General features: G+C 36.9%; 3 protein-coding genes across 3 annotated transcripts; 2 read left to right on the forward strand and 1 right to left on the reverse strand.

Moving 5' to 3' along the window:
* Positions 1–1,510: 1,510 nt before the first annotated feature.
* On the forward strand, positions 1,511–2,425 carry LOC136974485 (uncharacterized). The gene has a single exon (XM_067269395.1). The coding sequence runs from the start codon at positions 1,511–1,513 to the stop codon at positions 2,423–2,425; it is 915 nt and encodes a 304-aa protein (XP_067125496.1).
* Positions 2,426–3,434: 1,009 nt separating this feature from the next.
* LOC136974486 (uncharacterized) lies at positions 3,435–21,135 on the forward strand. The gene is made up of 31 exons (XM_067269396.1): positions 3,435–3,495; positions 4,182–4,245; positions 4,607–4,695; positions 4,799–5,115; positions 5,203–5,310; positions 5,795–6,073; positions 7,751–7,948; positions 8,276–8,450; positions 8,527–8,652; positions 8,715–8,902; positions 8,980–9,285; positions 9,353–9,520; positions 10,671–10,930; positions 11,002–11,257; positions 11,328–11,616; positions 11,684–11,859; positions 11,943–12,184; positions 12,248–12,338; positions 12,413–12,562; positions 12,756–13,050; positions 13,122–13,350; positions 18,542–18,716; positions 18,784–19,000; positions 19,494–19,628; positions 19,697–19,869; positions 19,942–20,110; positions 20,169–20,210; positions 20,284–20,362; positions 20,512–20,558; positions 20,640–20,870; positions 20,942–21,135. The coding sequence occupies exons 1-31, from the start codon at positions 3,435–3,437 to the stop codon at positions 21,031–21,033; spliced, it is 5,427 nt and encodes a 1,808-aa protein (XP_067125497.1). The 3' UTR covers positions 21,034–21,135.
* A 2,524-nt stretch (positions 21,136–23,659) lies between these two features.
* LOC136974487 (U24-ctenitoxin-Pn1a-like) lies at positions 23,660–26,500 on the reverse strand. Its single transcript, XM_067269397.1, has 3 exons — positions 26,494–26,500; positions 23,916–24,140; positions 23,660–23,842 (listed from the first exon to the last, which is right to left on the reverse strand). The coding sequence occupies exons 1-3, from the start codon at positions 26,498–26,500 to the stop codon at positions 23,691–23,693; spliced, it is 384 nt and encodes a 127-aa protein (XP_067125498.1). The 3' UTR covers positions 23,660–23,690.
* Positions 26,501–26,758: the final 258 nt, after the last annotated feature.

The following is a 26,758-nucleotide window of genomic DNA, read 5'->3' on the forward strand; positions in this document are numbered from 1 at the left end:
TTGATTGCGAAATCAAAACAGATTGGTTTTCAGATGTTAATATTAACTTAACCGATGTAGTCAATTGCAGCGTATTAGTATGTTTTTACGGAACGTCATATTGGCATAATTAATATTATGTTTGTGTAGACAAGACATTACGACTCATACCTTAAAACTGGTTTAACGATACTTTATTGAACAATGTAACGTGTACAGTATTATATTAACATACATTTTCGGTCATTAAATTTCGTGTTAACATTAAAAACTGATGCTTTTTTCATTGTTTGTATTTAGCAAAAGATAAGTGCTGTAAATGTGGTATGCGCGTAGGTGTGTACGTGTCTACAGAGACGCCCACCTTTCTAATCTGAACGTCCCGCTAACTTGGACACTAGATCTACACCACAGATGAAGTTTTACCGTAGTGGAACCTTCACCGCGGCTTCTACCACGGGAGTATAATGGAGACACGTTGTCGATGGCTCGTGACCTTAAATAGTCCATAGCGATAGTCCTATAGCGGGAGTGTCAAAACTGGGGGCCCCCGGTGTGATTTTTTGAGCCCGCGGACACGATGCTCCGAAATAAAACGGCTTACAGATCAAGATTAACTGATAAATATCTATGTGCCGTAATGAAGATAGTCTCGGTCTTTGAATCTAGATATTAGAATACCAGTAGGAGGAAGACAGCGCTGGCAAGTTTCCCGCGAAAACAATTAATTTTAGTTTTATAAATATATACATCGAATAAAATAAATGTTTAAATAAAAGCAATACTATAGCGATTATATATTGTTGAGTCGAATTGGCCGAACTACATAATGTGTTTTAATTGTCCTATCTATATTTCTGCATTCTCACTTCAAATTATAATTTTAAGAAAATTTGTAAATGCGATGTGGCCTAAACGAATCTTACCAGTCGTTGTTTAAACGAGTTTGACACATCTGGCGTATAATAAAGATCTTCTGCTCAGACTCAGCTTCTTAATGAATACAGTAGAAACATACAATACACCTTATCGCTGAGAACAAACAATTTATTACCTAAAACTAACGTTTTCGGCCCAATTTATGGGCCATCTTCAGGTTACAGCTGTTCGATTCCGATACAAAATCGAACACATTCAAAATTAAACCAAAATAGAACATACGTTTAAATTAAACCAATAGAACAAGCGTAGTACAAAATAATAAATAACAAAAATTAAAATAACACGAAAAATGAAAATGAAATTAAAATACAAATAAAATACTGTGACTGGCCGTCAATCTTAAGGAACCATTCGTTTTGCATTAACCCAGAAGCCTACTGAGTGACGGCAGACTCATTATCACGTGTGTTACGTCTTACTATGTATTTCCAGGATGACGGTAACACCGTCGCATCCTTATAATTTAAACATCTGCCAGCCAAACTCGCTCTGTAGATTTCACATTTCTCAGTTATGAACGACAGCGTTGGCGAGTGTACTTTTACAAGAATATATAGACGATGTTCTAATTATTTGGAACAATGTCACAATGATACAGCGATTCCTAGACCAAGTGAACTCTAACCAACATGGCTTGAAACTTAACCTTGAGCAAGTTAGTAACAAAGAGCTACACTTCTTGGACGTTGGCATTGAATTTAAGAATGGAGCTTTATGCACGAAGGTGTACATCAAGCCCACACATGATCCGATGTATATTCCGGCGAGTTCCAATGACCCAACGGTTTATAAATTATCCGCATTTAGGGCCCTAATCAGAAGAGCGTTTTTATATTGCTCAAATATAATGGACACGATGAATGAGCTGGGTAGAATCAAAGAGATAGCAAAGGAGTTAGGGTTTGGAACAAGAACTATAGAACGTTTAATAGCGGCGTACATAAAGCCTAGGAGCAGTTCTAAGAAGAAACCGGAGTCTGGGGGTAACTTCACAAAGTTTACATATAATAAATGTCTCTTCCCGATTATGAAGCAAATAGCGAGGCACAAAAACGCCAGTTTAATATGCAAAAGGGCCCCCACAGTGTATAGGTTGATTAGAAATGACAAAGAAAGAATTGGTGTTAAAGAACAGGCGGGAGTATATGCAATTCCCTACAAAAATGACCAGTTGGGAATCGATAGGGACTACGTAGGTGTCACTAATAGAAACCTTGGAGTGAGGATAAAGGAGCATCGGTACGATGTCACAAAAAACAGGTGCGCAACAGCGTTATCCAAAATGGCGCAAGCAGATGGTTCAGTGGTAGAATGGGAAAATGCCAAAATTCTTGTAAAAGTACACTCGCCAACGCTGTCGTCCATAACTGAGAAATGTGAAATCTACAGAGCGAGTTTGGCTGGCAGATGTTTAAATTATAAGGATGCGACGGTGTTACCGTCATCCTGGAAATACATAGTAAGACGTAACACACGTGATAATGAGTCTGCCGTCACTCAGTAGGCTTCTGGGTTAATGCAAAACGAATGGTTCCTTAAGATTGACGGCCAGTCACAGTATTTTATTTGTATTTTAATTTCATTTTCATTTTTCGTGTTATTTTAATTTTTGTTATTTATTATTTTGTACTATGCTTGTTCTATTGGTTTAATTTAAACGTATGTTCTATTTTGGTTTAATTTTGAATGTGTTCGATTTTGTATCGGAATCGAACAGCTGTAACCTGAAGATGGCCCATAAATTGGGCCGAAAACGTTAGTTTTAGGTAATAAATTGTTTGTTCTCAGCGATAAGGTGTATTGTATGTTTCTACTGTATTCATTAAGAATTGAATCAAGATTTATTAGAGTCAACCCCGAATATCCTTAAGTTAAACGTTAAATGATAACATTTATGGGCTGGTCAAATAGAGGACTTACGTATTTTCGCAATTATGATATAAGTAATCTTTATACTCATTCCATAGCTCTTCCTGGTTAGCATTTGACGAAAAGGGTCTATTTCTTGGAAACAAATCATCATATAACTCTATTAAATAAAAAAAGTTTTTCATATTTTCTTGCGCATACGGATGAATAATTTAATAACGATAATGAAAAAGGCCCACCACGGCCGAGTGGCGGGCCTTTTTCATTAACCACCGAATATTTGTAGTTGGTCTCGGGTTCGCACCCAATCTACTGACCGATCGAGAGGGATTTTTCTCACGTGTCTAACACCCAAACAGGGGCTAGTTTGTTTTCTTTAAAATCCTCCCGAGAGACATTCTTCGCAGATCTCTCGATCCAATTCGATCCAATCCGATCCAATCCAGTGACGAAAAAGTTTCGTGACGATTCCCGGATCACGGAACATCAAAATATTTCGTGATGGAAATTCTAGAAAATATTTGAATATTTATTTATTTTTTCCACCAAAGTCTCGCGATGTATCATTTAAACACGCACCAGATAAGGTACTAAGCAACACAAATGTATAAACATTCCCGCTCTTTGTTAATATTTATTTTCCAATGTACAACACGGACGAAACAATGGAAAAAACTGTAATCCTTATCGTCATTTTCTTGAAAGGTATTTTATCAAATTTTAAATACAAATTTTTTTTCTTCCAAAATTTCGTATAGGTCCCTTCGAATTTATTATTGTCTCTTCTTAATATTCTAAAAGATTTTCGACATAAATCGAACGCGTGTAGACAAACGAACGTACCAAATAATTACGCAAATCCTTTTATAGTTAAAAATATAATTATACTTAAATTTATTTACTTAATGACTCGAATATATTATATTTAACATTTTCCAAGTTTTATTATTAAAATGTATAAACTATTATTTTAGCACAGTTTTAGAGTTACGAGCGGACAGTCCTTAATATTATTTAAAAAAAATGTATTTAATTTTCTACCGTGGATTAATTTCTAGAGATTTTTAAAAGAAATTTTAAAGATTAAAAGGTAAAATTTACGTAAATTTACAGCATTAAGTGAAGATAAACGGTGTTTATATATCAATATATTTCAGTATCTGAGAAAAAAATGAATTTGAAATGATTAAAAACTTAAAAACACTTTCTGTTTATTACTGTTGCAAACAATAAAATATCCCCTTTTATTTGTATATTTAACGAATAACAAAAGGCAACCGATATTTATTTAGAGCTTGTCAATCTGTAGCTAACGAACCCTTTCCGATGTCCAAACCCTTTTTATATTAAAAAATCGACCGACTTATGAATTATTTTTAAATTCGTTTTAGTAAGTGTTTGCGTTAAATTTTGTACGAAATACGGCGACGATTGTCCGGAAGAATTTTGCCAAAGGTAATTCAAATTTTTTAATTATTTTCTTCTAATTTCAAGTTTAAGCCATAATTCGAATAAAATTGATTATAATGAATATTCTAATCCAAATTAACGTTTTAAATAACGGTTACCTTTTTCCGGAAGGTTTCTTTTTTGAAATATATACAAACGGCCGTTTTTTGTTCCGTCAATGGCCGTTGTTCGAAGGTTTTGACTGCATTTAAATGTATACGTATTAATTTTCTGATATTTACATTTTCTTGATAAATCCGATGATAAGTGGCACGTTTCTATCGTCTTTTAAGATATATATTACGGGTTTTTAAAGTTTAAAACTTTACAAACACGATTTATTTGAACATTTTCACATTCCGACCAGATCAATACCCTGTTACCACGGAAACTGCGATGTTACAGGACACTGTATATGTGATGCGTGTTACCAGGGCGATAGCTGCGATATTTACGGTAAATTATTAGCTTTTACACGCGCGTATGTTTACTTTTAAATTTAATAAAACACGAGACAATAAAGTGAAGCTTTTATATTAAAAAAAATTTATAATTTTAGAGGATAAACATCCTCCACTCTTTACGCATCCCGATGATGTTGTATATATCGATGATCCCAAGATGTTAGAGGCGGTGTATCGTGCTAAAGCAACGGATGAGGATTTTGTCAGCACGTGCGGAAGAAATTCGACAAAATGTGACTGTTCGACGATTCGATATTACTTATTTGATATAAAAAATTATTTTACCATAAACAGTATAACCGGACAAGTGTTTATTAAAGATCCAAATGGTCTTTTATCCGTCCACGTTCACACTATATATATTAAAGCGAAGGGTGTAAACTACGACGAAAAGCACAACAGTTCGATCAAGGTTAAGTGCGAAATATTTCTAATTTTATATTAAAAACATTATTAATTAAATTTTAAATAATTTATAAAATTATTGTATATTTTACAGGTAAAATTTTACATAAAAACGGGTGCAACTTCCAATAAAACAAGAGAAATTCGTAAAAATGTGTTGTCAAATATGCAATATACTCCGCTTCGTAGAGAAAAAAGACAGGTATTTACTATAAAAATGTATATAAAATATATAAAATAGAATGCCTACTGTCTCTTTTCTATAAACTTGTAAATCTGTTGACTGACCTATACAAAGTATTTTATATTTACTCCGCTGAACCCCGCAGAAAATATAGGATATAAAACCTTGACATCCCACTTTTCCGGATTTCTCCCCCATAACTTCCCAAACCCTTCGACCGATCTCGACCAAATTGTTTGTAGGCACTCTCTGAGACCTAACGAAAAATATAGTCTAATACGTAACCCGGACACTCCACTCTTTCCCGATCGAACCCCTCGACACCTCGTAATAACAATAGTAGGCTATAGGCCTAATAAACCAAACGTTTAATACGGTATACGTTTTAATGTTTGCCCTTATTACTTTCCCCGGCACGTCTGCTGGTTAATAATAAAATCATTTATTTCGAGTTTAAATTAATATACACAGTAAGAAAATGATGAATATTTTGTGTTTTTAGGACCAGTCTGAGTCTCAAAATTATTTCGAATTAAAAAAGAAAGATGGAGACGAAACAAAATTGGAGGTTGGCAAAATTGTCAGTTTTGAATTAATTGGAACTATACCGACAATTTCGGCATTAGATGTTACTGCAGAAATATTTACTAAACAAGTGTGTAATGACAGTTACATACCAACATTAGCAATTTGCGGTGTTGCAGTGATGACTGGTAGCAGTTCCATTACGTATTCGATTGGGGAACCACAAGTGAAGACAATCTGGAACGATATAACAGTGGTGAGTTTCTCTAGATAAATATCAGTTAAGTTCTCTTATTTAAATTTACCTTTATTACAAATTTTCAGTTAATTGAGCTTTTAGAAGTTCTGAAAATATCAGAAAACAGTTATTTCTTCTTCGAACGTTCGATAAAGGTGCATAAGTATCCGACGATCGCTTATACCGTGTTCACTTCTTCAAAGTCTCGTGGGCAACTTAGTTTTTTGTCTTAGTTTTCCCTCATACGCTCTTAAATGTATTCTTATCAATAACTCTTTCTTCGGTTTTCGAAATTCTGTACAATGAATTCCCACGTAACGTTTTCAATTAAAACGTTACGCGAAAAGAACGTAACACGCTCGTTTAACTAAGATTTTGGCAATATCGACTATCGTACGAAAGGTTTACACGGGACTAGATTTAGACTCGTTGTGGCCCTAATTTATAGCGAGTCTTTTCCTTCCACTAAATACATGTAAAAAGCATGAGGTGTACAGTTATATATAGACTCATAATACAAGGCGCTAAGCTGCAACTTAGCGTCTTGTTTACCTTACGAACTGTACAGTACAAATGTGGCCCGATATAAATTTATGTTTAATTTAATTTATATGATATACATTTTATATTAAAGAGTTTCGCATAACTTAAAACTGCCTAAGAGTTTAGGTCGTGCGATGTACAAACAAATAAAAAAAAATAATTAAAACAAAATCGGGAGCACGGCAGTCACTCCGCGCCAAGTAAAAAAGTCATTGACTGACTATATTTCAGGAATCAAAGTCGCCGATTTCTCCTCCTCCAAACAGCCGAAGTAATTCCGAATATCCCGTTCGAAAAACAATTGTTTTCTTAGGTAATGTGCAAAATTTCAAGATTTTCTATAATGCGGTTGCCGAAATATAATCAATCGAAAAGTGCAAAAATCGCCAAAAAGCTGTATTTTATTCTTTTCTTCCGCGGACGTTCCTAGAGAAAAAACTAATGGGTCTACAAAGCTCAAATTATACACTTGAGCTCTGGTTATCAGCGACACCATTGCGAAATTTCCGGATCCGGATCGATGGGTCAATGTTTACGGGAGTTTCCTCATAGATCTATTTTACTTTCGTCGATTAATTTTATGCTCATAAGGGTAAAATTGCATAGAAACGAATGGTCTTTATTCAAAACGTTATCCAGAATAACAAACAAAAGTCAAAATTTATGCCGATTAAAACTTTTTAATCCAAAGTTTTCCATGATATTCCATAAATTTTTCAATTCCTGATAAAACGCCGCGGCGTGTGGAAAGCGTCTTGGATCCGGATGTAACAATACAATCATTAACCAAAAACAATCTCTATCCAAACAAAAGCACCCGAAATGTAAACGAAATGCGACAATTTAATTAGACGACAGTCAAATGTTTTTTGTTAAAAGTTTTTGTTCGGTAAAGATAAGCTTTGCGCCGCGAAGCCAAATACATAAAATGTCGCGCGTGCCGAGCTTATCTTTAGCAAAGAAAAACTAAGAAAATGACATTGACCGTTATAATTTCTGTACATCTCGAAAGATTTTTGTCTGCATCTGTATTATCTTAAGACGTGATTCTTAATATCATTTATAAACTAACTTATGAATATTTTAAACCAAAATGCAATTATTGCTTCGCTAATGATTTGTACGAATGAATTTGTGCCCGCTTTCTTCCAGGCCGATCGTGTGATAGTCGAGTTTGGTGAAATAACAAATAAAGGTTCCGAAAGTGAAATCGTCGTGGAGTTTTTCGTCACTCCGGTGGCCAATCCGGATACGACGTACGAGGTAGAACATTACGTCACGACAGGTGCCGAGTTTAATAAGGAAAATTATGTTTGGCTTTCTCAATATTCCGTTACTCCAAATAAGTCGGTAAGTAAGAGATAAAATTTTAGGCTTAAAAAAATCCGCAGAGACAGAAATAACGGAAACGATCGATTTGCCGAGTTCCCGTTTCTCGTTTTGCCGTCTTTTATCCGCGTTGTCCTTTATCCACACATTTCGTCTCTCACTCGTACCGTTCCTCAGCCATTCGCTTCCTAAAACTTGCACTCGTAATGGGCGTAATCGTGAGAGTTTGCGTTAACCAATTAATTATCTCGTAAGGACGAGTCAATCACAACTGGCAAAGATTTTCTCATTAACTCCCCGATATTTTTATTACACATAATATATAAAATCGTTTTAAAAACTTTCTAGCCCGAAGATTCTCCGGGAATTAAGGTTACTGTCGATGGATCGACGGATATAAATGTAGATAAAGGGAATGTATTTACTATTGATGCTATAATCGTATCACGATCGTCTGTAGTTACTGTTATTGTGTGGGTCGATAACAATGAAGTCTTGTCGGTTGGTCATTTAGGAGTGAAAGGTACTGTACATTTAGCTCTCGTAAATTTATCAATTTTGTTAAGGTATTTGAATTAATGATTTAAAAAATCCTACAGAATTTGGAAAATATTTCGATTGTATACCTCGAGATATATATTATTATAATGCGACCTATGAGAGTGACAATAAAATGTGTTTGAACACCGAAGCTCGATTGAGACTCGGCGTGATTACTAATACTGGTGAGTACCTACATTTTTAAAGCGATTTTTGTCAAAATAACGTAAATATTTTTACATTTTAGGTCCTCCGAATGAAGAACAGGTGGATGACGATAGGAAGATTACATTTACGTTCTCTATATATGCCATTAACGATACAAACAATGTAGGAAAAGAAGTCGATATCAATGCAGGAATTTTGCTCGATGAGACTAAAGTTTGGTCTTCAATAATTAAAGTAACAATCAAAGAAAGGGAAGAAGATTCTCCGGTAAATAATTATTTTAAATTATACGGGATGAAATATATTTTAAGTAATAATTTTCAATTTTTAAATCAATTTTTTAGGCAATATATCCTAAAGATGTTCAAATTTCTCCGAGTGAAGATCGAGATGTTGCACCTGGAAGTTTGGTATCGATTCTTAATTATATGTATATGGAAGATTTGGGAGGATATTTTAATTGCAGGATTAAAGTAGTCGTGCCGAAAGAGGATGACAAAGAACAGTTGGAGCCGTGTGCGGCTAGATTCGTAAGGGCAGATTACACTTTTAATATCCCTTATGTGCCCTGCGATGTCGATGTTCCATCGGAAAATACCGAAGAAAAAACATATTTGTTTAAATTAAACAGAATATATATTGTTGATCAGGTATTTGTACTTTTTACAGCAATTATATTAGTTTTGATTTGTATCATATTTGTGATATTTTTTAAAGAGAAATCCTGGAAAATACAACGATTCCCTGGTACTTGTAGAAATTGTGATGAAAGTAGCGACCCATGATAAATCGACGTCTGGAACAAAACTAAAACCAGATATTTTGGTTGAAACTGCAAACGGATTTGAGTCATTTCCGGTTGGGAATTTAGTCATTAAAGGACCTGTATGTGTTTTTTTTTCAAATTTTAACTCTTTTAGGGTGAATCAATAATTATCCGCAATGTCATTTTAAAATTCACTACAAAAGACATCAATTTTCAACAATTTCCGGCTTTTAATATTCATGTTCTATCGTTTAAACAGACATTTTTGTCTTCATAAAAATATTTCGAAAGGTGAGCCATCGATTCGTAGCACTCTTCACTTCTTACTCATTGAGAAATGAAATATTGTCAAAAGAGGACTGGAAAACATACAGCGCTCGTTAGTGTGAGGTGCTGCGTGAGAAATTAAAGTCTACAATTTGACAGAAAATGTCACAAGGTGTTGTATCATTGCACCTCCTGTTGAAACCTTCCGGGAACTGAGCTCGGTGGTAGAGCATCCGTACAATACAAAAGACTGCTTTTTAAAAACTCGTGTGTTTTGTTCATTCGAAGAAGCCAACGATTTGCCACAGATAAAGAAAGTAGTGAAACAGTGGTCCTTTTCTCAGCATTTTCCTGAAGGTATAGGAAAGCTTGACGCGCTGGATTAGGCATTGGCATTGACTAAAATGGACTACGTTAGAAAATGATATTCTTGTAAAGATTGAATTGATGAAATAAGAAAACTCAACACTTGGTTCTCAATTACCATGGAGGTGCCTTCCAGATGGACTATCTATGGGAAACTACTCCTTTTTAAGTGATATACAGACGAAGAAAACAAGAGAATACTCCGCGCGGCCATTCAGTTAGTGAGACGCGAATCTGCCACCAATATTTTTTAAACTCGTTCCGCCCTGTGGCACTAAGAGGGCCTCTTTTTAGCAAGCCCATTATAGGTTCGACCAGGCCCACAATGGGGCAACCGGATGGCGAGGGACGGGGGCCCGACATATCCGGACGGACCACCCCCAAAAAATTCCCGGGGATATTTCGACCCGTTCGGATTCAAACCCGGGTCCCCCGGAGCGGTAGGCTGCCACCTTGACCGTTCGGCCATTCGGCCCTGCCACCGATATTCAGTAGTTTTGTGCACTTGGCCTTCGGTGGTTATTCTTGTAAGAAATCTGTAGCTACGACAAATTTTGAAAACATAATGCAAATAATTATTGACTTGCCCTCATATACAAAAGTTTGATAATTATTATTAATTCATTATCATTATAGTCAGATCCTCCCGTTCCTTCAGTCTTAGTTGATAATGCGGTATCGTGGGATACTCTGTACGATGAAGGAGCGATTGCTTTTCTCGTCAACGTATTCGTGTCAGGAGGAATTAGCTACGGAGATTTAGTATTTGAGGGTGCAGCCGACGAAAATTCAGTTCTTAAAATCTGTACGAGTGAAGTACTCGAAGTAGGAACTCATCTTCCTTGCATGAGGGCGCATATCGCTGATATCAATCAAAACGCTACGTATAGTTTAATGTAAGTATATTCGGGGAGATGCTCTACATAAGTGGAATTGTTGGAGATAAAATGTCATTTTTCTATTTAAGAAATCCTTCGGAAGCGGCGTGTTTAAATAGCAACAGAGTTGTATTGAAATTAGGAGATGTTGGAGCCATAAACAGAGAAGAAGAAGACGAGAAAAACCGTTTTATTATTAAAGTTGTGGCTTCGATACCAGAATGTTCTGAACCAGTGGATGAAACTAAGTACGAATTAGCAATTGGATTGACTATTGGCTCGAAATCAATGTGGGCATCTGAAATTAAATATACGTTTTCCGGAGAAGATGTAGTTATTAAAGAGGTGACGTTTAAAATACTGTTCAATAAATTATATTACTATTGAAAATTAACGCTATTTCCATTAATTTTAGGATAAGGAACCAATTATAACCGTTAAACCATTGACAGAAACCATAGCTGCCGGTTATCCGTTGCAAATATCGATAAATATAAATTCTGCCCCCGATTCAATTGGTAGATATGTAATTAAAGTGACAGCTTTGACGGAAACAAGTAATGTGTGTGTTATTCGAATTAATAGCACAGGAAAGCATTTGCCATGCGTAGACCACGAGACTTCTGCAAAATATGAACCTTACGAAGGCGACACAAAAGGAATGCAGAGTGCAGTAATTGAATTGAAAGCCTTATCAAACACAGGTGTTAGGATGTTTTAGGTAAAGCGACATGTTTTATTTATTAATATTAATATTATATCCCATTACAGGAAGTCCCGATTCGGACCAATCATCACTAGATAACGAATTGGTGGTTATTGCTATTGTACCAGTATCACACGATGCAACGGACGACCAAAAGCTTCGGTGGGAAGTTGATTATGGAATCGATAAAAAGTCTGACGAATTAATTATCCCTGTAGTTGAAACTTCTATTCCAGAAATGGTAAAATAAAAATAAATTAAAAATTGAGATTTAAAATTTTCAAAATTATTTAATAATTGTTGTTTATACTAACTCATTCGCAGTGTGAAGATGTAAAAACGTTAAATTTAACATTAAATCCCGAAAACGAAGTTGCTATCGATGCTCCCATGTTTGTAATTCTAGATATAGAGCTTCCAGAATTCTGCGCTGCCGATTTGGCTGTTACGATAATAAATCCCGATCACGAGAACCACAAATTTGAAGTTTGTTCAGTCGGAGTCGGGTATTTTGGCGCAAATTATCCTTGTTTTAAACCAGAAGCACTGAAGACAATCTCTCCGTGGTAAGTTCCGGTGACTTTTTAGAGTAAAATATGTTTTCAAATACAAATTTTCTATTAAAACAGCGAAGACTGCGCACCGGACCAAGTTGCTCTCGTACGTCTTTGGACTGTATGCAATTCTTACATCGATCGAGAGAATAATTCTGCCAATTTAGTAAGCGCTATTCATATAATTGCATACGTGATTATTGCAAATAATATATTTTAAGTTTATTTTTGAAAATTTAGATACAATTGAAGGCTGCAATATATCCCACGGATTATATTGAAAATGACAAAATTAATATAAAAGTAAAATTTAATATTGGGCAAAGAACAATTGATGATTTACCTGTGTTAAATGCAAAATTTATTAAAGGAAAAAGTTACGATCCTCCAGTAAGTAAATATTTAGTTTTAATGCCAAATTGATTAGAAATATTCCTCCAAAAATTCACACGTTTCTGCCGAGTAATCCAGAAGTCCCGGGGCATTTGCCATCGATATAGTAATGCAAATTTCTGTTACGTCAAATGACTTCTGGATAATCCGGTATAAAATTCAGTTAGAAAAAGGTAAAACTATTTTTCAGGAAAATATAGAGGTGAAATTATTGGAAGAAAGTATTCCAATTAGAGTAAGAGAGAACATTTTGGTACCATTCAAAATAAAGGTAGAACCGAATTATATACAGAAGATGACGATAACAGTAAAATCTGCAATTTCGGACGATAGACCCGTTTTTGTTTTTCACGGTTTGCACTTTGCATCTTCGGGAAGGAATATACCGTGCTCAAATATTCGAGAAGATTACGTCTTAAGCTCCGAAGCTTCCACTTGCCAAAATAACACAATCGAAGCTGATATAGGATATTTGGGCAACACGAGTGAGCTTTCGATATATTTAATTCTTATTTGGAATGATATAAACTCTTAATTAATTTATTACATCTTCTAGATATCATACTAATGAATAAAGTTGAAGAAGACGACGAAGTCAACTTTAATATATCGGTTGAATTGACGGATCACGTTAAAGCCGAACACGAATCGGAACAGAAAATCTCTATTTCGGTAACAATTAATGGTGAAAGTAACGAGCTAGAACAAACATTTGTCGTTCAAAGAGACGGCAAAGAAACGGCGAATTTGATGGTCGATGTGGTTAAAAGCGGTGGTGATTGCAAGTATGTACCTTCACGCATATTTCCGTTTCCTTCGATAATTAACAATTAAGTTTTACGAGAGAAATGTTAAAAACAGATCGCAATTCACACGGTTAGCAAACCTTTAGACTTTCCTAACAGAAGTCCAAAGGTCTGTCGACCATACGAATCGAACGAATCCGTCTATCTAAGAACTTTTAAAAGAATTGATTTTTAATTTAATTTGTTAAAGCAATATATTTTCATAAAATAAACGACGAGGAACTCTTCTCGCATCGTTTTCGTAAAGTACGCTGCATTGCAAAAGATCTTTAGTCTGTAGACACACCGCGGTATATTGCCTCGTAGACGTTTTGTTGCTCGCCCGAGCACACCGAGCTAAAATCCGTTTTGTCACCCTGCCTAAGCATATTTAGACACAACGTTGCCGTTCATTTCCAAGATAGACCTGGCAGAGATAGCACTTTGCGCTTTGCAGACACGTGGCAGAAAACTAAAAAGAAAAAGGATCCGCTGGCTACATCAAATATTAGAAGACCGTTGGTTAAAACGAAAATTTTGCTCCTTATACGAAGAGCTACGAACTTATCCTTTAATTTTTTTTACTCATTTTCGAATGAATGTCAATAATTTTGACGAATTATAACTTCTAGTGGATCCTTCTATAAAACACAAAGACACGCAACTACGATTGGCTACACCGGCGGTGACTACGAGGTGAGATTCTATTTTTTGTCGACCCGTCTATTGACGGTGAGCGAAATAAAAACATCGATAGCCCTCGGTAGATCACCAAGGGCTACGAATGTTTTTATTTGACATCTCGGATCAACGAAACATCTCGCTTCTCATCTCCTTACAAATGTACAGCGAGTAATATATTAGGAATAAAATAAAATCGTGTTAAATTGTTTTTTGTTTAGAATTACAAAAAGAATACAACTAATTATTCTCCTAAATGCAAAATTTCTGAACCATCGGGCTCTGGCAAATAACTGCTTATATATGAACGCAGTGAATGATTTTAAGCACTCAGTGATTGAATGCGTTAGAAGACACTTCTGGGAATGGTCTATTGTAAATGAAGAATAAATATTTTGATACGAACCGAATGTGGGTGACGAAGTGTTCGGAGGATATATTATCTTTCCAGAAGAAAGCACGTATATAGGCTGCTTCTTCGGGAAGGAATTTTGAAACAAAGTTCCTTCCCGGAACTTTGAGGGACTTGTGGTAGTAAAGACTCAACGTGTGGATAATAAAGCGCACAGATTGCGCCTACAGGAAGTTTTGGTAAAGCGGTCATCGCGATAATAAATCGGGAAAACAAGCGTTGTCATATAAAAAGCCTTCCAGCATTACTTTGTGCCATAAAACTTTTTTCACTAATATTCACATGCAGAGTTTTACTGTAGAACCTGATTCCAAAAATACTATCTCGCAACCTTTAAGTTTCCTTTATTTAGATGTTTTCGCCGAACTTTACTTTTAGACCTAGTGGAACCAGGTCTAAAAGTAAAGCTAAGTACTATACCCGTATCTTAAAAATTCAACAATGAGTTGCATAACTTTCCCGGAAAAAACACTTAAAATTGCGTGTGGCGTCATTCTCATAATAGTTTATCGAAACATTTTGTATATTATTGATTACTAGGAGTACCCGCTACGCGTTGCTGTGGCACAAAATGTATCTACAGTAGTGAACCGAAAATCGGAATCAATTGGGGACTGGGGTTGTTCAGATTAGGGATTTGTTCCGATTACCCATTATGTACGAATAAATATATTAACCTGTCCGATGTTCAAATTTTTCTCCGTCGCGTGTCGCTTCGTGTTGAATTGTCGTCGATTTTAAGCCTAACGAAAATGTTTATAATAATAATCGAGGCTATCGTATCGTTAAAAATTATTTCTGCATTTTGTACAAACAAAATAAATATATCGAAGAATATAAAAACATGAAAATTATACTTTAGAAGTAAATTTAGTATCAAAAACGTTCGATTCGGCACAACACAGTCCGACTGATAATCGTGCCGATAACCGGCGATTCCGATTACCAGGGTTCCGATTTACGAGTCTCTACTGTATTATAAACGTATAACACTTCCCCGCGGGGGAAATTTCGAAAAATTCCTTCTTAGTGTACATTCTCTCGACGTACCCTATTAAAACGCGATCAAAAACGCGAAAAACCGCATCTAAAATAGTATAATAGAAGCTCAGTTCTTCACGGCAAACCTTAATTTTGTCCCTCTCCCCCGCGGGGGGATTTCGACAGCTATATTATATAAAAACACGCGCGTATTCGAATGCAACTTTGTGTCAAAATTTCAAAGCGATCGGTGAAGAACTTTCGGAGATTAGCAATTAGAAACAAACGAACATTACATTTTTATTTATATAGTTTATAAAATCGCAAAAAGCTTAGTTTTCAGAGTAGAAATAAATGCTAATAACGAGTAAAATATTTAAGTCCGACTCTACTCGATATGACACACAACCTCCTCCACCTCGACCTGTAACATCCATACCCCTAATACAAACTTCCCAGCAAAATTGCAGAAATTTTCGACAAAAAGCAGAGGAATTATCGAGGTTCAAATCATTCACTGCGTTCATATATAAGCAGTTATTTGCTAGAGCCCGATGGTTCAGAAATTTTGCATTTAGGAGAATAATTAGTTGTATTCTTTTTGTAATTCTAAACAAAAAACAATTTAACACGATTTTATTTTATTCCTAATATATTACTCGCTGTACATTTGTAAGGAGATGAGAAGCGAGATGTTTCGTTGATCCGAGATGTCAAATAAAAACATTCGTAGCCCTTGGTGATCTACCGAGGGCTATCGATGTTTTTATTTCGCTCACCGTCAATAGACGGGTCGACAAAAAATAGAATCTCACCTCGTAGTCACCGCCGGTGTAGCCAATCGTAGTTGCGTGTCTTTGTGTTTTATAGAAGGATCCACTAGAAGTTATAATTCGTCAAAATTATTGACATTCATTCGAAAATGAGTAAAAAAAATTAAAGGATAAGTTCGTAGCTCTTCGTATAAGGAGCAAAATTTTCGTTTTAACCAACGGTCTTCTGATATTTGATGTAGCCAGCGGATCCTTTTTCTTTTTAGTTTTCTGCCACGTGTCTGCAAAGCGCAAAGTGCTATCTCTGCCAGGTCTATCTTGGAAATGAACGGCAACGTTGTGTCTAAATATGCTTAGGCAGGGCGACAAATCGTCGCCGAGACAACATAACTCGGCGTGTCTACAGTATAGCCTTTATACTTGTTAACTTTTTGGGTCTTACGAGCGATATCTTTTATGTTAATTTATATGTATTTCTACATCGCAATATATTTAAGTTATGATCGTTTATAAGACTAAATATAGTTGATATTTAAGAATTGAGTTGTAAATATCACACACCGGATCACGCATTGAAAGTATGATATAAATTATATTAATGTTCTTGCATTTGATCATTTATAAGCCACTCCGTAATACTATATGCGTGTCGATATTACTTTATACATATAATAACTAAATTAAATATAATATCTACTAATGTGAGGTAGATAATAATAAGGGCTTATCGTACCAGTGATAATAGGCACAAGCACTCGGGAATCATTGTAGAACACTTAATAAAACAAAAAGGTGTACAAAAACGTTGTTTCATCGAATGTTTTACATTGATTCCCGAGTGCTTGTGCCTATTATCACTGGTATGATAAGCCCTTATTATTATCTACCTCACATTAGTAGATATTATATTTAATTTAGTTATATCAAGGGCTAAAGGCAATCTTTGTAATAAGATATAATAACATTAATGATGGCCCCTTTATAACTTATATATAAAATTTTCCTATTTTGAAACAGGCACTCTGTAACTATAACCATTAAGGAATGGAAATCGAAACTTGTGCGTAGACTGTAAAAAGATGCCACAAAGTAATTTGCAGGGAAACATGAAAAAGAACAAAAACCATTCATTCGTTCCGCATAAGACATTTCTACAGAGGCTGCTTCAGATGTAAAATTTGAAGGCGATGATCAGTATATTCAATGTGTTTTACAGCTTTCTTACTTGCAGTGCCATACATGTCATTATTTTCACTGACTTTATTTGTGATGCTTAATACAAATAGATTAAAGTATCACAATGTTGATCCTTGTTACTTACCGTGTTTTGTTTCGAGTAATTTCCTATAAAGCGCCTCCTAGCAGAAGTTTTCGAACTAATTTTTTGCATCTTTTGCATACAAGAATCTTGGAATACAAGTTTTGATGTCAGCTACCGGGTGCCCGAAACTTTAATTATCACCTTCCCGTATCACCTTTATTCCTATATATTATCATATGTTTTAATACTATAGCGATTGAGTTTAATTTTTCATTCTTCAAAGCACCATTCCCAGTATCCAGTGGTGATATTCGGCGGGTTTGCACAGGTTCGGCCGAACCCGTTGTTAAAATTTTCAGTTTTCCGAACCTTGTTAAACACACGGAACATTTCTCAGTGGTTTTGTTTTTTTTTAATATATTAAAATATACGTATTATACTCTGTAACACTGCTAAACTAGAGCCTTATACCCCGTTCGCACCGAGCATTTCAATCTAGATTGTGAGCGAGGTCGGGGACTATGCCTCGGCGCGATCTCTCTCGACCGTTTCGATCTCGACCGAAACGAGGTTTAATCGCGATCGATCGATTCGAGAGAGTTCTCGAAACCAGACCCAGTCATAAGAGAGATCCCACAATCTCACGCGCGCGAGATAATACAAGATGGCCGTGGAACACGTGTCGGGCTACGGACAGCGAAATGAAAAGGATATTGTATTTCGATAGACGATGACATCTGTCTATTATCAGCAGTGCCATTCGGGGTGAAAAATTTCTCTGCTCCCCCCCCCAAAAAAAGAGAAAGGTCGACAGCATCAGTATACTATTGTTACCTGGTCTTCGCCCAGGGTTTGTTACGCTCCAATTACGCCATTGATTATTAGATATATCGCAAGAAAGGTATTTATTTCTAGCCAAAACTTTCATTTCGTTTGTCGGTGATTGTCGGGGAAAAATTTTCTGCTAGCGAACCCTTTGTTAACTATTTCGAATATCACCACTGCCAATATCCAAGACAGAATTGATGTTTATATACTAATTAACTATTTATTAAGTGGCATTATGTAATATTTTACTCTTAGAGATAATATTGTGCTGAAGGTTTCTATCCAGCACAGCAATGAATCCACAGCAGAATTAACCGAAGTCATCGTAGACTTACATACACCACCATTTTTAATATTGGATTCGGTAACGAGTTGGAACGTTAAAGAACAACCAACGTTCAATAATCAATCCGGAGGCATAAGAATATCGGTAAGTAGTCTTTACTTGAACATTTAACATTAAACGGACATAAAATAATAGGAATTTTTATTTATAGTTTGGTAGCTTGGCATTTTGTGAAGTAGCAGAAGTCGAATTTACTGTTAAAGTAGATTGTTTTCAGAAATCGTCTATGTGTGGCAATAACATTACTGTGCCTTACCGAGTATTATGTAGGCAAACTCTTCGTTCTACACCTGTTCAAAATCCAGAAGAAGATAAATTATTTTACTGTGCCGAAATGAGCCATCTTCATTACGAAATATGTTGCCCCGGTTTGTATCGATTGCAAATTGTTAGTATGTATCGAAATATAAACAAATATAATTATTTGTTTGTTACGAAATGAATTCAACGAGAAACCTCCCTAACCAAAATAATTTCATTAAAATAACCTGTTATTCTCTATTCGATTTTCTTATCAAACTGATAATTATATTACTGTTACAGTCAAACCTCGGTTTTCGAACTTAATCGTTCCTAACCGTTGTTCGTAAACCGAATTGTTCGAAAAGCGAGACGTTCGAAGCCGGAGATTTGACCGAATTTCTCTCCTGTTGCTATCTGTTCCATTTTGTTGGGTTAGACTTCCCTAAATTTTTTCATAGACATTCCTTGTTCTTTTCCCATTCAGGATTTTCTTTAATCTCTTCTCTTCATTTTTATCCGTGTCTTACCACACCGTTTTGATGATCTTTCGAAATCCCGTGCAATTAAATTTACGAAAATACATTCACCTACCATTTACAAATTTATATTTTCGAACAGAGTGCACAGAAAAATTAGGAATCGATGATCCGACCGTCATCGACGATTGCCAGTTAACGGCATCCGCAGCGGCGAGTGAAGATTACGCACCACATTTCGCTAGGATTATCAGCCAAGGAGAAGATAACGGAAAAGGTAGGGTTATTTTCGTAAGAATATTTTTAAAATTATTGTATTTGTATTTATTTTAATCACGTATTAAGTTTGGTCGCCGCCGGTTAGATCGGGATTTTGTAACGACTATTTGCAAATTGACTTCTTGCGTATAGTCAGAGTTGTCAAAGTTGTTTTACAGAAAGTCGAAGGAATGCGTTACGTAACCGAATTTAAACTTTTATGTGGAATGACAGGAGTCGATTGGGCACTAGCGGTTCAAGTAAATTTATTCTACGAGTTAAAGTTTTCTGTATATTTCATTTGTCCGTAATCGAAGAATTCTCTTCCGCAGGCTACGGCAAATTACGAAGAGAATCTATCGGAAACACAGCTCGATAAACCCGCGACGTGCAGGTTTGTCCAATTAGTAATCTTACAGAACAGCGATCCCGACGACTCGAGCAATTATATCGGAGTTAGAATCGAATTGTACGGATGCCCGGTGGATAATGCAAAGAAAGGTAAGATTTTAACAAAATCTTTTAAATCGCCGTTGTTATCTAAGGAAAACTTTTACAGCCGAGTGTAATTCCGACTCCACGTGGTATTCCGACGATCCAGGTACTGGTTAAAATCGTTTATTCCTAGTTATTATCGTATTAATCTCGAACTCATCCGAATCATCAACTTTTAGCGAATACGGGTCGACATCTCGTCGGAGGATGTAAAGACGAAGAAATATATTTCTGCGATACGTGTACAAACCATCCGAGGTGCGAAAAATTTTATTCGTTAATAATAGGAAAACTTATTCAGTATAAAACCTTTATATTTTATCATCCGAATTGTTTTCATTTATTTTTTGGTCCCGTTCAAAGTCTGTTTAGATTTAAATACCGTTAAATTTTTTAATTTATTTCAGTGGAAATAAGTGTTATTATACTCTCGACGAGGGGAAACGATGGAACGGTAAGCTGGCATTTTTAAAACGAAACATTAATCGAGTCCGTGCGAAAATCGGTGACGATACGCGATATCGATATCATTTAGTTCTGCAGAGAAATATAGGAAAGGTTGTCGGATGCGATGCAGACACGGGGATTACGTACGCCGCGGATAAAAGAAACTGGAGTTACGTCGGATTGAAGAACGGCACGTGGATTTTAGTGAAAGAAAGTGATTTTAAAGAAATCGAAACCAAGACCACGTTTGAGAAAGCGAAGGTAATTCCCGGATTTTCCAAGGAGCAACTCGGAGACATCAACGTCGGAGAATGGATCGGTATATCGATTAAATTCTAAATCGTTTACATATTTCGATCGTTTAAAGGAATGTAGTCTATTTATTTACAGTCGATGTTTACGGATTGCGTAAAGACGATCTGGAATTAATGAAATGGGACTCTTGCTGCGTAGACGAATTAAGAATGTGGACGATGCTTTAATTTATTTTTATTTTAAAATCCGATCTACAATACAATTAATGTTAGCAAAAGCGCAATTAATATTTTTAATTCAATAAATCTCAAGTATATTTATTACAGTAACGTCGCCCATAATTCATTAAGTATTAAGAAATTTTCAAAATAAAGCCGAAAATACGGTTATTTCTATAGGGAATCGGGAACCCGATAAGAAATTTCACGGAAGATAGTATCGAAACAAAGTGTTAGAAACACGTTCCTATTATTTTACGCGAAGATTACTCGACGACGCGTTGCCGTAAATCCGTTAGCGATCGAAACAGTCGACCCGCCTAATTGCTGCCACAGATTTATTTTCGAGGGCAACTCCGCGGCTCTGCAAATTCATTCGGGATATCGTTGGCGTACTTTACTTTTTTAATGAAATGTAACGTAATTTTTGCTTTTCCGACGATTTCCAAATAATATGAATTTTATCCGATTTTTTCGTTTATATTTTTGGTAAATTCGTAATACAGTAAGACCCCGCTTAACGCCGATTCGATTTAACGCGGTCTGCTCGAAGCCTAAAACGAGCCGAAAATTTATTCCGATTTTAATTTTCGCAGCATTTCGTCGATTCGTACATAATACGATTATTTACGAACACGAACCCGTCGGCTAAAGGTGGCAAAAAGGTGTACTTTCTTTAAATCTACGATCGTTCGGCGCGATTTTAGAAAAAAATATAACATGGTGGACGCCGTAGGAAATACGGACTCGGCCCGGCAAGAATTAACTGATAAATGCGCGAACGGAGTGTGGAAGGTATCCCAGAATTCTCGACGCCAAGAGGAGTCTTCTACTTCCGTGGCTGTATCGTTAGGTCGACCGAATCGTCAACCTAACCGATACGGCCAGACTAGGAGACGGGTACGAGCGGGATATCGACGAGTTACTGCGGGTTTCCGGTGACGGCCTTACCGACGACGATCTTCGAGAACTGGCGGAACGAGGAATTCGTGCAGAACTCGAAAACGGAGATTTTGAAAACGAAGAACCAAAAGAATTTCTTTAGAGATTTCGTCGGTAAAGTTTGGTAACCGTAACCGAAATCGTCGATCAAATTGTAGCGACGATCCAGATTTTGAAGAGTGCGAACGAAAAACGAGGCGTTTTCGATGCGATCTTAAGAATTTCGGAAGAGCCAAAACCTTCGTCACAAATAATGTACTTTACATTTCCGCGCGCATACGTTAATGTGTTATTTAACATATATTATTATGCAAATTAATATAAAAATAACCTAAAATTAAAGTAAAATCTGTTTATTATCGGTCGCTCGTTCGCCTATTTACTCTATGTTAAAACGACCTCGTTTAACGCTGTTTCGCTTAGCCCTTTGTCGTCTAGGAACGCATCCCCCGCGTTAAGCGGGGTCTTACCGTAGTTTTCTCACGTAAAAAGAGATGGCGCTACAGCCGAAATTCGCCATTTCGCGACGGACGAATCCGGATATTACCACCGCCGCACGCGTAATGGCCGAAGCGAAGGCCGACGCCCGTCTTACCGTCGGGGAACCGGAATCGAATTCGGGTCGGCGACGTGGCGAATTTTCCACGGCGGGACTGGGTACGTCGAATCCGAATCCCTCTCCACTCGGTCGTTCCCGTCGCGATCTCACCGAACCCGTGATATTCACCGTAAAGTGCCCACGGGACGAAAACGGAAAAAAGATCATTTAAGCGACAGAATTCTTACGCATCGAATAGATGGTCGTTTACCGATCGAAATTCGTACGATCGTTAGAGCGCAATTATTTGACGTCGAAATACGTGTCGTCGATCACCGCGATGCCGCGACCGATCTTCCACGATCGAAGGAAACGGGCTTTACAAAAGCGAGTGCTAGAAAGTAAAATTGGACGACGAATTATACGAGCAGAAACCGCATAAATAATATCCGAACGATATACGTAGATTTCTTCGTAACGGCGTGTTCGTATCGTGTTACGCGCAATTTGACCAAACGATAATCTATAATAGCGGCACTTTGCCTTAACAATTATATTTATCGGTCGAATATCGGAAGTCGGTAAAAATTAAAAGGAGGACGATTTCTACGTATTAAATGTTTAATTTTACTCGTAGATTTGCCTTCTCTTCGAATACCGCGACGCATTAATACCCGTCGCGCTCCGTTGTTGGGGGATCGAGTGGACGCGTTATCTCCGTCTCGATTCGTAATTGTCGATTCTGTCGCAAATCGAGAATCGTCGAATGCTACGCCCGGACGAAGCCGTAAAGACGGTCGGCCGCCTTTTAAGGTAGCTTCGATTTCGGGTGGTAATCGCCTAAATTCGTACGGTGTGGCCGTGCCGAGCGTAATCGAATTATCCCGGTTTTCGACCCGGTTCAATTTATTAAAACGATCGGATTTCTTTTAAGTCAATTTTATACTCGGAGCGACGTTTCGAATTTTTATGGGTCTTAAGCTATAATTTACGATAGGTCTTATAACTACGAGAAATAATAAATTTAAAAGCGCCGGATAATTTTTAGCTTTCGCGTGTAAATTCGATTCCGCTCTTAGTGCCTACGGGCAGAGTTTAAAAGTAAAATGCGCGACAGAAAACGTACAATTACGTAACGCTTTTATTATTTACTTTGTAAATCAATAAATGTTTACGGTAATCGACGTTATTCTTCGCAAGTTACGTCGTCTTTGGTTTTTTCGGTCAGCTCCTTTCCGTCCTTATCGACGCACCAACATAGTTTCTTCCATTCCCAACATTGTTTTCTTTCGTAGGTACCGTCCTTTCGGCATTGCGGTATATAATCGCCACTCCAAGCTAAAAAACATTTAATAATTAATTCGATAAACCGGTTAACGCTTTCGCGTTTGGGTAATTTTTCTATCGGTACCATTTCTTTCCGCCTCGGCTTTGGCTCTCGGGCATTCGCACGCTTTGATATCCCTAGAGGGAGCGGTCAAAGCGTGACCCTTTTTATCCCAACATTGACAAAACGTATGATCCTTGTGACACTGGAGTCCTTTGTAATCGCCGTTTTCGTCGCATTCCGGGACGACTAATCCTATAGCGTCGTGTTCTTGTTCTCTCTTTCTATGTTTTTCGCATTCGGTTTCCGCTTAAAATATTTAAAACGCGTTAAAAACAACAGAAAAATTTATAAACTACGGAAAAACGACGGAAAGGCTTACGATAAAAAATTAAAAACGTAAAAAATTATAGACTTACCTTTGGCAGAACACGACGACGACGACGATTACAAACTGCGAGGTAAAAACGTTCAGTATTTGCAAAAACGTAGCTAATTATTACTCGCGTTACGGTCAAACGTAATAAAAAATACTCACGAGAAAACTTATTAACTTCATGGTCGAGCGGAATTACCGGTCGAAACCTACGGAAAATTATTACATTTAAATCTAGACGGGAAAGTAATGGCTAAAAATATTCAAAATTTCATTAACAATGTCTTTAATAAACACATTAATACAATACGGTTAATTCGGGAAAAGTTATTTTAAATTTATATCTTAAAATTAATCGTAACTAAATGTCGATTAACCGACCTTCGAACGACGGATACGGAGAAATATCTGGCGGACTTTTATATAAAGGTAAGTCTCGGGCGATAACTTTTTTCCCAATATCTTAATTACTCAGGTGTTTTCTTTCGCGTCCTTCGTCTCTTTCGTTATCGATCCGCGATAATTTATCGCTTTTACTAAACAAATATAATTCGTTTCGAGGATATTAGAAATTGCCGACTACAAATTTCTGTAGATTAAAAAACAATTACATAAATTCGACAAGTTAAATATCGAACAAAAAACGTCGGCAAAAGCGACCGAAGACGACATTCTTCCGGTTCGATAAACAAATTAAAAGCGCTCCGCGACGTTCGACGACGAAAACAAACGGCTCGTTTATTGTACTGGTAAAATAGACGACGGACGGGAAACGAAGATATAACGACCGGTTTTTATCGCTTTTCGTAAACTAGCTCTATTCGGCCATTTTTCCGCAAAGTCACAAAAACGGCCGCCGGTCGATTCCGTCCGAGTATTTGCCAGCCCTTTATCTATCGAAAGCGACGCGACCGACCGTTTCCGGCCAGCGTACGAATCGGCTGGTCGGCTCGGCGGTCGAAACCGCGCTCGACACACCCACCGGTAGACGGTAGCGTTAAAATTAACGATATTAAATCGTATAATTCTTTTAGTACGTCTTCGTCCGGATCGTTATTAATTATAATACTTTTTACGTCTAAGAGTTACTCGTGGATACGGTCCGGACACCGATATAATATCGCGATGGGCTACGTAATTTAGATATATCGACAAATTCACTTAATTTAAAGAATTAAAACTCGCTCGGGAAAATCGTCGTCGGTAATATTTAAAATTATTAACGCGTAAAAGTGACAAAAATTCTAAAGATCTGTCGATATAATAATAATTAAATATAGCTTTGTAAAGGAAGGTACGTAAAACATTCTTTACATTTTAAATCTTAAAACGTCGCGCTTAGTCGGATAGCGGCGCCTACCGGTGACGGAATCGTCGGAAGCGTTACACCGTATTTTGGGGTGTAGCGTCCACCGGCTAAACCGCCGGAGGTCGGAGCTCCGTAAAGCGCTTACGCCGCTGCCCGTCGTAATCCGGCCGCTTTATACCGGCGGCGCGCCAACCGGTATAAAGCGGCGAAGCTTTCTCGTCACCCTCCCGGGGGCGACGAGAAAGTTTTTCGGGGTGGCCAAATTCCGAGAAATGTATTCGACGACAAAAAAATATCGGGCTTTCCTTCGACGAGTATCGGGTACCGGTAAAATAGCCAAACGAAATTATATTATTTATAAAAACGGAACGATATTTTTTTACTAAAAAGCGGAAACGTAAGCGCGAATCCCAGAAAGAATTTCGCTTTAACTACGTTGGCGGTTAAAAAAAGTCTACGTCTACCGTCTATCCGGGGGCGAAAATAGTTTGCCCGCCGCTTCTTTACGCCGTTCGAATATTTTGGCCTCGGAAGCCGTTTCGCGTTCGACAAATTCGTACGCGCGTGGGAATAGGCGCGTACGAATTTAGGTCGGAATCTAGGCCTACGATAGCCATCACCCGTAGTAAAAGAATTTGTAATAATGCGGTTATCGTAAAATATTCGTTTTAAATAATCGAAAGTAGGTGAAATTAAGAAAATAATCGCTCGATACGCATTTATATTTTGGAAAATACCGGGGAAGCGGCGCTTGCCCGGCTTCCGCGTGACAAACTGCAAAATTTCTCGATCGCCTAACTTTCGGAGACCTTATTCGACACGCTTAAAAATTCGATAACTTTATTTTCAATAACTCGCCTAGTTTATGTCGTTCGCCGTTGGTTTTTCTCGATTCCGATACTTTCGACAACTAAAATGTCAAATATGTTTTTTAATTCTCGTTCGTTTGTACGAATCTTTACAAGAATTTTAATTACTCGACATATTTTCGACAGAAGCGCTTTCAAAGTAGGTGTACGAATGTATTTCGACTTTACCCTTTCGACGTTTTTAGACGTATCGTAGCGCGTACGGTCGATTCCGATACGTCTTTCTTGTATTTTTAAAATCTTATCGCTGTCGTTAGAAGAAATATAATTTAATTCTTTGTTTTCGTTTAATCTAATTTATATATAAAAGTAACTCGATTGTACTTTTACTAGTAAATTTATAAATGCGGTATTGGGTTTTTTAAATCGTCTC

The sequence above is a fragment of the Centruroides vittatus genome, unplaced genomic scaffold, assembly GCF_030686945.1.
Source record: "Centruroides vittatus isolate TY-2023 unplaced genomic scaffold, ASM3068694v2 contig_349, whole genome shotgun sequence".
Lineage (NCBI taxonomy): Eukaryota > Metazoa > Arthropoda > Arachnida > Scorpiones > Buthidae > Centruroides > Centruroides vittatus.